Source organism: Ahaetulla prasina, chromosome 8 (genome assembly GCF_028640845.1).
Source record: "Ahaetulla prasina isolate Xishuangbanna chromosome 8, ASM2864084v1, whole genome shotgun sequence".
Taxonomy (NCBI): Eukaryota; Metazoa; Chordata; class Lepidosauria; order Squamata; family Colubridae; genus Ahaetulla; species Ahaetulla prasina.
Genome location: NC_080546.1, coordinates 79682319 through 79696114, shown reverse-complemented (window position 1 = coordinate 79696114; position 13796 = coordinate 79682319). Strand labels below are relative to the sequence as shown.

The 13796-nt window shown below is 41.3% G+C and overlaps 1 protein-coding gene across 4 annotated transcripts in view; it reads right to left on the bottom strand.

The window, feature by feature from the left end:
• The window catches only part of LNX1 (ligand of numb-protein X 1), a 243154-nt gene that overhangs the window by 62135 nt on the left and 167223 nt on the right, over nt 1–13796 (bottom strand). For all 4 annotated transcript variants that reach the window (XM_058192238.1, XM_058192237.1, XM_058192240.1 and 1 more), the window contains 2 exons: nt 8892–9136; nt 5838–5999 (listed from right to left, as the gene is read on the bottom strand). In XM_058192238.1, coding sequence (XP_058048221.1) covers nt 5838–5999; nt 8892–9136 — 407 coding nt within the window. The remainder of the gene's footprint in view (nt 1–5837; nt 6000–8891; nt 9137–13796) is intronic.

Genomic DNA, 13796 nt, shown 5'->3' with positions numbered 1-13796 from the left:
CTTTCTCGCCACTGTTGTTAAGTGAATCACTCCTTTTATTAAGCTTAAGTTAATAAACGTAATGAATTTGCCCATGGACTTTGCTTTTCAGAAGGTCGCTGATCACATGACCCCAGAACACTCCAACCGACATAAATACGAGTCAGTTTACGGAGCTTCTGAATTTTGATCATGTGACCATGGGGATGCGGCAACAGTCATAGGTATGAAAAACGGTCATAAACTACTTTTTTTCAGTGCTATTGTAACTTCAAACCGTCACTAAATGAATGGCTGGAAGTCGAGAACCACCTGCACTATGACATAAAGAACCTTCAAGTTCAAACAATGGGGCACAGCACAACTATATTCCAACAGCGGCTGTTGGAATACAGCGTCCAGTGTGCTCCCACAGGGAGGGCCTCCTTAGGGTGCCGTCGGCCAACCAATGTTGGTTGGCAGCCCCCAGGGGAAGAGCCTTCTCTGTGGGGGCCCCAGCCCTGTGGAACGAGTTGCCGGTGGGACTCCGTCTTCTCCCTGATCTTCGGACCTTTAAGCGCGAGCTCAAGACCTTCTTTTTTCACCAAGCGGGGTTGGCCTGATTGATTTTAAATATTGTGGGTTTTTAGTGGGCTTTTAACAGGGGTTTTTATCTTTCTGTAATTTTCTTATTTAACTATTTTTAACACACGGCGTTTAAATTAGATTTTTAAATTTGGTACTGTATTTTAAAATTTTTCTGGATTATTGTTGTTTTATCTGCTGAGTCTTCGGAGAAGGGCGGTATAAAAATGTAAATAAATAAATAATAAATAAATAAATAAATAAATAAATAAATAAATAAATAAATAATATTTATTTCTGTATTGATTTAATGTAGAAAAAAAGAGAAAAATAGAAACATACGAAAACCAATAGAAAAATGAAACACTGTACAGTAAACACCATACATTACATAAAATCAATGATTCTTCCTAGTTTTTTGCTACTTGGGCTAGGGAAAGCATTTGCCATGCATCTGGGTGAAAATGCAGATCCTGCTAGGAGGTTCAAGATACTACGTGTCTGATTCCATTCTTACATGAATAACGAAGGCTTTTCACGATCCAATTCAAAATAGCAACAGTACTTAGAGTTATATACCGCTTTACAGTGCTTTACAGCCCTCTCTAAGCTGTTTACAGAGTCAGCCTCTTGCCCCCAATCTGGGTCCTCATTTTACCCACCTCGGAAGGATGGAAGGCTGAGACAATCTTGAGCTGGTGAGAATCGAACTGCTGGCAGTCGGGCAGAATTAGCCTGCAAGACTGCATTCTAACCACTGCGCCACCGATCCACTTATCAGTACCGTAATTTCAGTGCAGCCATTCCAAGATTTGGCTATGAAACAGTAACGGTAACAGTGTTGGAAAGGGACCTTGGAAGTCATTCTAGTCCCACCCCCTGCTCACGCAGGAGACCTGTCCTAGGGATTCGAACCGCCGAACTGCCGACCTTTCAGATCGACAAGCTCAGTGTCTTAGCCACTGAGCCACCTGTGCTTCTATGCTAAACTATGCTACCATTGCTGACAAAAGAGTTTCTTTTTTTTAATTAAATTTTTTAAATATTTTATTATGACACAATGTGACAAACACATAACATACAACATATAAATATATCCTCTTTTTAACCAATGTTTCTTAGTGGTCTTTCCGTTTTATACCTTTCCCCCTATATCTATCTCTCTTACTGTTTTATTTTCTTCATTGTCCCTTTTTCTTTGGTTACATTGTATTTCTAACACTAAAAGCCTTATTTTTATACATTTCTATATATTTGTTATATACATATTGTGTGTGTGTGTGTGTGTGTGTGTGTGTATGTATGTGTATGTATATATATATATATATTTGTTTTCTGAGGTTTTCGCGGGTGTTTGTATGTAGGTCTTTGGTTATTCGGGTTTTCTCCCACGTAAAATTGGAAGTGTCTTGGCGACGTTTCGACGAAGTCTCATTCATCATCTTCAGCCTGAAGATGATGAATGAGACACTCCCAAGACACTTCCAATTTTACGGAGAAAACCCGAACAACCAAAGACTATATATATATATATATATATATATATATATGTTTTCTGAGGTTTTCACGGTGTTTGTATATAGGTCTTTGGTTGTTGGGTTTTCTCCACGTAAAATTGGAAGTGTCTTGGCGACGTTTGACGAAGTCTCATTCATCATCTTCAGGCTTCAGCTTGTGCTTCTGGGAGTGCTCCCAGAAGCTGAAGCCTGAAGATGACGAATGAGACTTCATTAAACGTCGCCAAGACACTTCCAATTTTACACGGGAGAAAACCCGAACAACCAAAGACTATATATATATGTCGAAGCTATATGTCAAGCTGAAGCCTGAAGATGATGAATGAGACTTCGTCGAAGCGTCGCCAAGACACTTCCAATTTTACGGAGAAAACCCGAACAACCAAAGACCTATATACAAACACCGTGAAAACCTCAGAAAACATATATATATATATATATATATATATATATATATATATATATATATATATATATATATATATATATATATATATATATATGCACTTTCTTAATACAAAATGATAAAAAAATGACTCAGAAGTGTTAAGTCTACTTTGCTCATTTCCAACTGCACTTGATGTGAACAGATATCTGGCTTCCAATTTATTTAGAATAACTAAACAGGGCTACCTTTATAAATAAACAATAGTTTTTAGTGTAGCTGGCCTGGCATGGGGACTTCTTAGGTTGGACATGGCTTAGAAATCTTGAACCGTTTTGTTCCTTGGTGGTTTCGCCTTTCTACAATAAGATCAAGGTAAAGGTTCCCCTCACACATATGTGCTAGTTGTTCCCGACTCTGGGACGGTGCTCATCTCCGTTTCACAGCCGAACAGCCAGCGCTGTCCAAAGACATCTCCGTGGTCATGTGGCCGCCATGACTAAACGCCAAAGGCACACGGAACGCTGTTCCATTCCCACCAAAGGTGGTCCCTATTTTTCTACTTGCATTTTTTACATGCTTTCGAACTGCTAGGTTGGCAGAAGCTGGGACAAGTAATGGGAGCTTATACGGCGCTAGGGATTCGAACTGCTGAACTGCTGACCTTTCGATCGACAAGCTCAGCGTCTAAGCCACTGAGCCCCCCCTCTTTCTACAGTAGACCTCAATAAAAAGGATGAATCTGGATTTTTTACACTTTGCAAACATTTATTTATTTATTTATTTATTTTATCACAACAGTATATATAAGCATAAGCATGAAAATAACTATATAACATATAAGCATATATATAAGCATAAGTATGTAATAACTATATTAATTGGATATAATGAAAGGAAACAATAGGACAGGAACGGTAGGCACGTTTGTGCTCTTATGCATGCCCCTTACAGACCTCTTAGGAATGGGGTGAAGTCAATAGTAGACATTTTTTGGTTGAAGCTTTGGGGATTCTGAGAAGAGACCACAGAGTCAGGTAGTGTGTTCCAAGCATTAATAACTCTATTACAGAAGTCATATTTTCTGCAATCAAGATTGAAGCGGTTAACATTAAGTTTAAATCTATTGTTTGCTCTTGTATTGTTGTGATTGAAGCTGAAGTAGTCTTTAACAGGAAAGACATTGCAATAGATGATTCTATGAGTTAAACACAGTTCCTGTTGAAGGCGGCGGAGTTCTAAGTTTTCTAAACCCAAGATTTCAAGTCTGGTGGCATAAGGTATTTTGTTGTATTCAGAGGAGTGGAGAACTCTTCTTGTGAAATATTTCTGGACACCTTCAATTGTATTGATGTCTGAAATGTGGTATGGGTTCCAGACAGGCGAGCTGTATACATGTGTAGTGTCTGATGATGTATCTCTACACATAAATTGGTAGCTAGGCCGACAGCCACCAAAAGGGAAAGTTAAAATAACACTGGCAGTTAAACATTTGAACGGCAGTTGACCTCAGTGAAAACATGAAGTAGGAAGTATAATTTTAGAAAAAGCCTACTCCTCAATCTTGACAAGATTAAATGGATACGAATCATCGTGGATGCAGATGACTCCAGAAAGTAGATGATAACAGCTGACAGCCAAAACACATTTGGTATTATTCTCTTTAAAGTCTAGCTCAACAGGGAGTTCTCTCTGTAAAACAGTAGTGTGTGCAAACAGCACAGCTATAATGGGGCCCAGTTGTGATCTGCCATTGAGTCTTCAAAGCAGATGGGCCACATATTTGAGGAGCTGAGCATTCAAAATTGTGGATCGGGGTGAAATTCAGCCGGTTCTATCCAACTTGGGCGAACAGGAAGTGGCGGCTGCAGGAGGTTCTGCCCACCCGCACGGACGTCATGAGTCACTTTTTTGGCGACCATTTTAAGCCTCTGTGCATGCGCGCACATTTGCAAACCAGTAGGGAAGGTAAGTGAATTTCACCCTTGATGTGGATGTGAACAAAGCTCTGGTTTTCCTTTGAATCACTTGGTTAGCCAGCTTGTTTGCCCAAATTTTTCAGCACATGCGCAAGTTGTCCATGCATTTAGCTTCAAGTTCTCATAGGGCTTGGGTACTAAATCAACATCACACATCCTGCTTTGCAGATATGCAATTAAAAGATCGCAGGTGTGCATAAATTCACTAAACGCTCAAGGCACGAAGGAAAATTATTTATAATTTTTCTCAGTGAATTGTATTTTTTTTTACCTTTTTTTTTTGGAAAATTCCCATTAGTCACAACATTGCTTTAAATAAGTTAAAACTAAGCAAGGAACATAGCATTTAATTTTGAAAGAAAGGCCATAATAAGGTGGAAAACGCAAGTTGTTTGTTCTCACCGTCAGGAAATTTCTCCTTAGTTGTAGGTTGGATCTCTCTTTAATGATGTTCTGCGCATTGCTTCTTGTCCTGCCCTCAGGTGCTTTGGAGAATAAGTTGACTCCTTCTTCTCCACTCAAGTATTGGGAGATTGCTATCATATCATTCCTAGGCTACCTTTCCTTTTCATTAGACTAGACCAGAGGTGGGTTTCAGGAAGTTCTGACCAATTCTGGAGAACCGGTAGCAGAAATTTTGAGCAGTTCGGAGAACCGGTAGTAAAAATTCTGACTGACCCCTGCCTCCCAAGTCCCAGCTGATTGGGAGGAAATGGGGATTTTGCAGTAACCTTCCCCTGGATTGGGGAGGGAATGGAGATTTTATAGTATCCTTCCCCTGCCACCCCCACCAAGCCATGCTATGCCCATAGCCATACTATGCCCACGCCCACAGAACCAATAGTAAAAAAATTTAAAACCCACCCATCATTCAGTGTATGATTTAGTCTCCAGGCCCCTAATCATCTTAGCTGCTCTTCTCTGCATTTATTTATTTGTTTTTTGGATTGTGGTGACCAGAACTGAATTCAGCATTCCAAGTATAATCTCACCAGTACAATATAATACAACGCTACCATTTTATGTGATACTATCCTTCTGTTGATGCAGCCTAGCTAAATGTTCTAGGTTTCTAAGATAGCATGGGAAGTAAAACAAACAAATAGTGGAATGGAATAGCAACAACTTCTGTACCGCCATGCAGAAAATTATCTAGGCCAGGGGTCTCCAACCTCGGTCACTTTAAGACTTGTGGACTTCAACTCCCAGAATTCCTCAGCCAGCAAAGCTGGCTGAGGAACTCTGGGAGTTGAAGTCCACAAGTCTTAAAGTGGCCAAGGTTGGAGAGCCCTGATCTAGGCGGATCCATAATACATATCCGGCCATTAAGCTTGATTCATGGCAGTCTTTATTATTTTATTTTTAAATCCTACAGTATAATCTAAATATAAGTTGGGGGAAAAAAATGCTTACCTGCCTCTGAAGCAATCAGATTTTCGACGTTTTCTCGTTCCCGTTCGCCATGGTTAGCCACAGCACTGCCGCTTTTTGTCCTTCGGAGGACATTGAAAGCTCTGTTTATCTTTTTAAAAGACCTGCTTCGTACTGTAGAACGCTCAAACTGTGAAGGCATGGCTGAAGAGGAAGAAGACAGAGAATAGTTAGGCTTGGGCTGAATACCAGAAAAATCTTACTTATTGCTCAAATGAAGAAAACCTAGAAGTAAGGAAACCTTAAACCTTATTCCATCATTGTACAGTGATGGCTAACCTTTTTGCCATCGCGTGCCAGGAGGGTGGATGGGGGGGGTCATGCGCACATGTGCCCACACCCATAATACTATGTATCCCGCCCCCACACATGCACGCATTACCCCACCTGCTCCCCCCGCTCCTGGCATGCAATGGCCCAGTAGGCCCACTTTTCTCTTCCACCTGGCTCCAGAGCCTCTCTAGGAGTCTGGGGAGGGTGAAAACGGTGCCCCCCCCAGAGGCCAGAAACAGTCCATTTGCTAACTTCCGGTGGGGCCATTTTCGGCCTCCGGAGGGCATCGGGGGTTGGGAAAGGCCATTTTCACCCTCTCCAGACTCCTAGAGAGGTTCTGGAGGCTGGGGACAGGAAAAAATGGGCCTTCCAGTCCCACCGGAAGTTGGCAACGGGCCATTTCTGGCCTCTGGAGGGCCTCCAGCGGGGTGGGAAAGGCCATTTTTGCCCTACCCAGACTCCTAGAAAGGCTCTGGAGCCAGGTGAAAGAGAAAAATGGGCCTTCCCCACCATACCCCAAGGCCCTCCAGAGACAGGAAACAACCTGTTTCCGTACTTCTGGTGGGCCCAGAAGGCCCAAAAATCAGCTGGCGGAGCTGAGCTCACGTGTCCGTTGATATGACTATGCGTTCACCATCACGGCCTTAGTATATGTTAGCCAGTGGAAAGTCAATGTAACATAGTAGCTTGGTGTTAGAAATTCTGTTTACATAAAGCACATCACAGAGCAAACAAAGAGTACAGTCACCATGTGCTTTACTGGTCAATTATTTTACTGTAACAGGAAACAGGAAACTCTAATTAGAACAAAAGAGCATAGAGTATATATACCATAAATCCAAACATGTAAATACTGCCATCTACTGGCTAAACACTACTGTAGGTATTGCATAAAAATACATTTCAACAATGAATTCCAACACATGGGTATTAGAGTTGGACAAGTTCAACTCTACACTTGTTCACACTTGTTTAGTGCGTATTGCCAAGCCACATCTGTCTTATAGGATATTTTGTATTTCCCTCTCATAGTCATAAAAATGAAGGAGAATGCTATATAAAACTGCATGGAGGAAACTGAATGGATGAACGAATAAATAAGTAAATAAATGTTGGAAATTTCCAAAAGTAATGTCTTGCAATGACATAGTAGCATGTCATTTTGACTATCACCAATAACAAAATGATGGGAATATATGCTACAGCCAAAGTTTTTTTTTAATTTGCATTTATATCCTGCCCTTCTCCGAAGACTCAGGGCAGCTTACACTATGTCAAGCAATAGTCTTCATCCATTTGTATATTATATACAAAGTCAACATATTGCCTAAAGTTACTAAATGAGTATTTAAAATATATTAAATTAAGAAAAGGCCCTTTCAAAAAAGGCTATGATACTTCCTCCAAGTGCAGTAGAATAGCCACGGCTGGGACACAGCCAGTTCGCACCCACTTCAGGAGAACCGGTTGTTAACTTTCTGAGCAGTTTGGCAAACTGGTTGTTGGCAGAGATCATTAGGGCAGAGAACCAGTTGAATCCCACCACTGAGACTAGCCCCTTATCCTTCAGAACAATTCCACAAATTTCAATGCAATTCTTTAAATAGTATACATGAGTATTTTGGATATTCAAGCATCCCGCTCAGTCTGCATTTCAAAGTGAACCTATCAGATTTGCAGCGCAAGAAAATTAGAACGCAGATCTGGTTTGCCTTCTGTGCTTCTCCAAGTACTTTTGAAAGGCAATTCTTCGCTCAGAGAAATAACAACATTCAAATAAAAACGTGAACTTCAACGGTTAGTGGCATTTAGAATGAACTTTCAGTTTGTCCAGTCGTTTGTATATGCAACAAATCAACTTGGAAGAGGGTGTAACCTCTTAGAGCATGATTTGGAAGACCCCTGGGGACAATTAGCGCAAGGAGAGGCTGCCAAAAGATTTATCTCTCTTTTTTCATTGTTATATTTAAACCCCACCATGTCTTCAAAAGTTCAGAGGGGTTTTTCTTCATTTTATTTTCAAAACAGCCTTGGAAAAAAACGATTAGGGCTAAGAGAGAGAAACCAACCCAAAATTACTCAGTGAATTCCCAAAGAAGAGGGTATCTATCTATCTATCTATCTATCTATCTGTCTGTGGTGAAATCTAAATTTTTTTACTAGCGGTTCTGTGGGTGTGGCTTGGTGGGTGCGGCTTGGTGGGCGTGGCAGGAGAAGGATACTGCAAGATTTCCATTCCCACCTCACTCCTGGAGGAAGGATATTGCAAAATCTCCATTCTTACCCCACTCTGGGGCCAGCCAGAGGTGGTATTTGCCGGTTCTTCGAACTACTCAAAATTTCCACTACCGGTTCTCCAGAATCTGTCAGAACTTGCTGGATTTCACCCAATATATATACGTGTGTGTGTGTGTGTGTGTGTGTATGTATGTATATAAATAGCGCAAAATATTTTCTAGCCTACAAAATTTAACAAAAATGTGGCTGTTTAGAAACAGGTCTACTCAGGGGTGAAATCCTGACAGGTTCTGGAGAACCAGTAGCGGAAATTTTGAGCAGTTCAGAGAACCGGCAAATACCATGTCTGGCTGGCCCCAGAGTGAGATGGGAATGGAGATTTTGCAGTATCCTTCCCCTGCCACGCCCACCAAGTCACGCCACGCCCACCAAGCCACGCCACGCCCACAGAACCGGTAGTAAAAAAAAATTGGATTTCACCACTGGCTCCACTCCATCTCAGATGCTCCCCGCTGGGGTTCTTACTTCTTCTAGGTTGCTGTCTTGTATAAAGATTGGCGGAGTCGGTTCCTGGCGGGATGTCCTCAAAGTTGGCGTTGAAGGCAGGATTCACGAGTCCTGGTTCATCTGTCATTAAGGCAATTGTGGCAGCAGCGGAGAACTCCGATCCAAGAGCAGATACTGTTAAAGCAGCATTCAAATCAGCAGATCCAGCTAAGGAGCATCTCTTTCTGTCTTTGGTGAAACCATAATGAGATGCCCCTCTGCACCTAAAGAAAATTAAAGACAGCAGAATTTAAAACAAAACAAAAAAAAATTGCTAAAATGAATGGAGACAGGTATCTTCTTCCAGAAAGTCAAAATTTGGGTGGGTGGGGTGGGGAAAATGACACTTTATTTATTTTATTTATTTATTTATTTTTCGCATTTTTATACCGCCCTATCTCCCTAGGGCGGTTTCCAGCCAAAATAAAACATACATATAAATACAGGATATAAATATAAATACACTGAGTTAGTTTCCCATTTTTGGCACCGTCCCCAAATGAAGAAGCATTAAGAAATTTTAGTGGATTACACACAGTTTTTCTTTATCAAACTATGAGTACAAACCAAGTAGATAAAGATCGTATAGAGAGAATGTCTGAGGACAGACTTGCAAAACAAATATATGAGGGAAGAAAGAACGAATGGGCCAAGGAGAAAAGGAAGGGACTAATAGATAGATTAATAGAATAGAATTGAATAGAATAGAATAGAATTTTATTGGCCAAGTGTGATTGGACACACAAGGAATTTGACTTGGTGCATATGCTCTCAGTGTACATAAAAGAAAAGATACGTTCATCAAGGTACAACATTTACAACACAATTGATGGTCAATATATCAATATAAACCATAAGGATTGCCAGCAACAAGTTATAGTCATACAGTCATAAGTGGAAAGAGATTGGTGATGGGAACTATGAAACGATTAATAGTAGTACAGATTCCGTAAATAGTCTGACAGTGTTGATGGAATTATTTGTTTAGCAGAGTGATGGCCTTCGGGAAAAAACTGTTCTTGTGTCTAGTTGTTCTGGTGTGCAGTGCTCTATAGCGTCGTTTTGAGGGTAGGAGTTGAAACAGTTTATGTCCAGGATGTGAGGGATCTGTAAATATTTTCACGGCCCTCTTCTTGATTCGTGCAGTATACAGGTCCTCAATGGAAGGCAGGTTGGTAGCAATTATTTTTTCTGCAGTTCTAATTATCCTCTGAAGTCTGTGTTTTTCTTGTTGGGTTGCAGAACCGAACCAGACAGTTATAGAGGTGCAAATGACAGACTCAATAATTCCTCTGTAGAATTGGATCAGCAGCTCCATTAACAGATTAACAGAGTTGGAAGGGACCTTGTCGGTCATCTAGTCCAACCCCTCCGCCCAAGCAGGAAAACCCTACACCATTTCTGACAGATGGCAGTCCAATCTCTTCTTGAAAGCCCCCAGTGATGAAGCTCCCCAACTTCTGAAGGCAACTTCTGTTCCACTGGTTGATTGTTCTCACTGTCAGAAAATTCCTCCTTATTTCTAGTAGCATAGTAGTATAGCCTTTATTGTCATTGTACATCATGTATACAACAAAATTGGTTTTAGCCTCACGGGTGCAATCCATGACAAAAAAAATACAAACAACGTAAGTAGCATAAAGAATAATCCCTATGTAAGTAATTAGGGGGAAAGAAAGAAAAAGAAAAACTAGTCATATGTTTCCTTGTGTGCGTGGAGTCATTGTGATTGTGTTTAAGAATCTGACGGCCCAAGGATAGAAATTATTTTTAAACCTATTTGTTCGCCTGGCTATGCTTTTCGATGTCTTCTGCCTGATGCTGGAAGTGTGAAGAGACACCGACCAGGGTGTGAATCATTTTTTTTTTTGTTTACATTTATACCCCGCTCTTCTCCGAAGACTCAGGGCGGCTTACAGTGTATAAGGCAATCATCTCTGAGTATCTTCCTTACTCTGCTAAAGCAGCGAGACCTGGCGATGTCATCCAGTGGTGTTAGAGGGCAACCAATGGTTTCTTGTGCCGAATTGATCGCTCTCTGTAGTGCCTTCCTGTCCGCAGCAGTTAAACTTTCCAGGTTGAATCAGTTTCAATTTCCATCCATTATTCCTTCTCTGGCCTTCAGGGGCTTTGGAAAATAGCTTGACCCCTTCCTCCCTGTGGCAGCCCCTCAAATATTGGAAGATGGCTATCATGTCTCCCCTGGTCCTTCTCTTCACTAGACTAGCCAGTTGCCCAGTTCCTGCAACCGTTCAAACAAGCAACCGACTAAAAAAGTTGAGTTTGAATGGAGTTGCCAAGATCTCGGAAAAAAAGGGAGAGGCGAGAAGTTTAAAGAACAAAAGGCAAATTGGGAAGAAACAGTGCGTGAATGATTTTTTTTTCCTGCAATCAATCAAACTTGATTGCAGAAAATATGACTTTAGTAACAGAGTTGTTAATGCTTGGAATACACTACCTGACTCTGTGGTCTCCTCTCCAACTCCTAAAAGCTTTAACCAAAAACTGTCTACCATTGACCTCACCCCATTCCTAAGAGGACAATAAGGGGCGTGCATAAGCGCACAAAAGTGCCTACCATTCCTGTCCTATTGTTTCCTTTTAATATATAGAATAGAATAGAATAAAATTTATTGGCCAAGTGTGATTGGACACACAAGGAATTTGTCTTGGTGCAATGCTCTCAGTGTACATAAAAGAAAAGATACGTTCATCAAGGTACGACATTTACAACACAATTGATGGTCAATATATCAATATAAATCATAAGGATTGCCAGCAACAAGTTATAGTCATACAGTCATAAGTGGAAAGAGACTGGTGATGGGAACTATGAAACGATTAATAGTAGTGCAGATTCAGTAAATAGTCTGACAGTGTTGATGGAATTATTTGTTTAGCAGAGTGATGGCCTTCGGGAAAAACCTGTTCTTGTGTCTAGTTGTTCTGGTGTGCAGTGCTCTATAGCGTCGTTTTGAGGGTAGGGGTTGAAACAGTTTATGTCCAGGATGTGAGGGATCTGTAAATATTTTCACGGCCCTCTTCTTGATTCGTGCAGTATACAGGTCCTCAATGGAAGGCAGGTTGGTAGCAATTATTTTATCTGCAGTTCTAATTATCCTCTGAAGTCTGTGTCTTTCTTGTTGGGTTGCAGAACCGAACCAGACAGTTATAGAGGTGCAAATGACAGACTCAATAATTCCTCTGTATATGTTCCTGTATATAATGTTATGACAAAATAAATTAAATGTAGTGGAAACAACGATGGTTTGCAAGGAGGGCAAAATAGGAAGAAGAGCAAACGGAAGTTAAATCTAGCCATATTTCCTTTCTTTTTCTCTCATGTCCCTCGCTCCGCTTGTTGTTCTTTCTTTATTTTTCACCCTTTTCCTTACCCTTTGAGTAAGTGCTGACTCTGAAAGGGAGTTGCGTGATGGACAGGCAAGTATGTTATTATAACCAGCAAAGCTTGAGGGCCTGGCATTTTTTTTCCTAGGCTTTAGCAGGAGCGGAAGAGCAGGGGATGGTCCCTCCGGTAAGGAGGGATTACATGATTAATTCACACCGAAAGCTAAAGAGATCGATTCGGGGGAACACAGGCCCAATTGTTGCTGGAGTTTCACTGGATCGGAAACAGAGAGAGACTAAGCCAGCCTGGCAGGTGACTGACCCAAACAAAGGAGAGAGTTATAATCGGGTTTTTTTTTTGTCTCTGGCGAATGAAAGAGGGCAATGTGTGGCCAGAAAGCTTGATTGCGTCAGCTGATGTTTGAGGAAAGAATAAAGCCACTCATATTGGGGGCCGCCAAGTCCCCCTGCCATGACAAACGGGGTCTGTCGCAACAGCCGTGACTTCACCAGGGGCCTGACAGCTGCCCGCCAGATTTGGGATTCCCAGTGTTTTTCCAAAAAGACTGCTCCAGAAACAATTGGAAATGAAACCGGTTTGCTCTGCGGAATTAGAATGCAGATTTAGTCTCGCTGACAAAAGGACCCTCGTGTAGAATCCAACCCTCTTCCTCAAAGTCAAATGCTTATTTTCCCCCCTCACCCCTTGTTTCTTATTTCTTTCAACTTTTCACATCACAAGCGTTGTTCTTCGCGAGGCTTCTCTGTCTATTAGAAGCTGTAAAATATACACAGTCATTATTGATTTTAGAACAAGCTTCCGTTTCTCGTGAGTCAAGCGTATTGCGGGGGGGGGGGGGGGGCTGACTTAAGCCCCTCACCCAAATTTTTCTTTCCCCAATGGGTTCTGAACCCAACCCAATCAGTAAGCTCAAACTGCCCATGGAGCTGCTGTTTCAGTTCTACAGAGGAATTATTGAGTCTGTCATTTGCACCTCTATAACTGTCTGGTTCGGTTCTGCAATCCAACAAGAAAGACACAGACTTCAGAGGATCATTAGAACTGCAGATAAAATAATTGCTACCAACCTGCCTTCCATTGAGGACCTGTATACTGCACGAATCAAGAAGAGGGCCGTGAAAATATTTGCAGATCCCTCGCATCCTGGACATAAACTGTTTCAACTCCTACCCTCAAAACGACGCTATAGAGCACTGCACACCAGAACAACTAGACACAAGAACAGTTTTTTCCTGAAGGCCATCACTCTGCTAAACAAATAATTCCCTCAACACTGTCAAACTATTTACTAAATCTGCACTACTATTAATCTTCTCATAGTTCCCAACACCAATCTCTTTCACCTTATGACTGTATGACTGTAACTTTGTTGCTGGCAATCCTTATGATTTATATTGATATATTGACCATGTTGTAAATGTTGTACCTTGATGAAGGTATCTTTTCTTTTAGGTACACTGAGAGCATATGCACCAAGACAAATTCCTTGTGTGTCTAATCACACTTGGCCAATA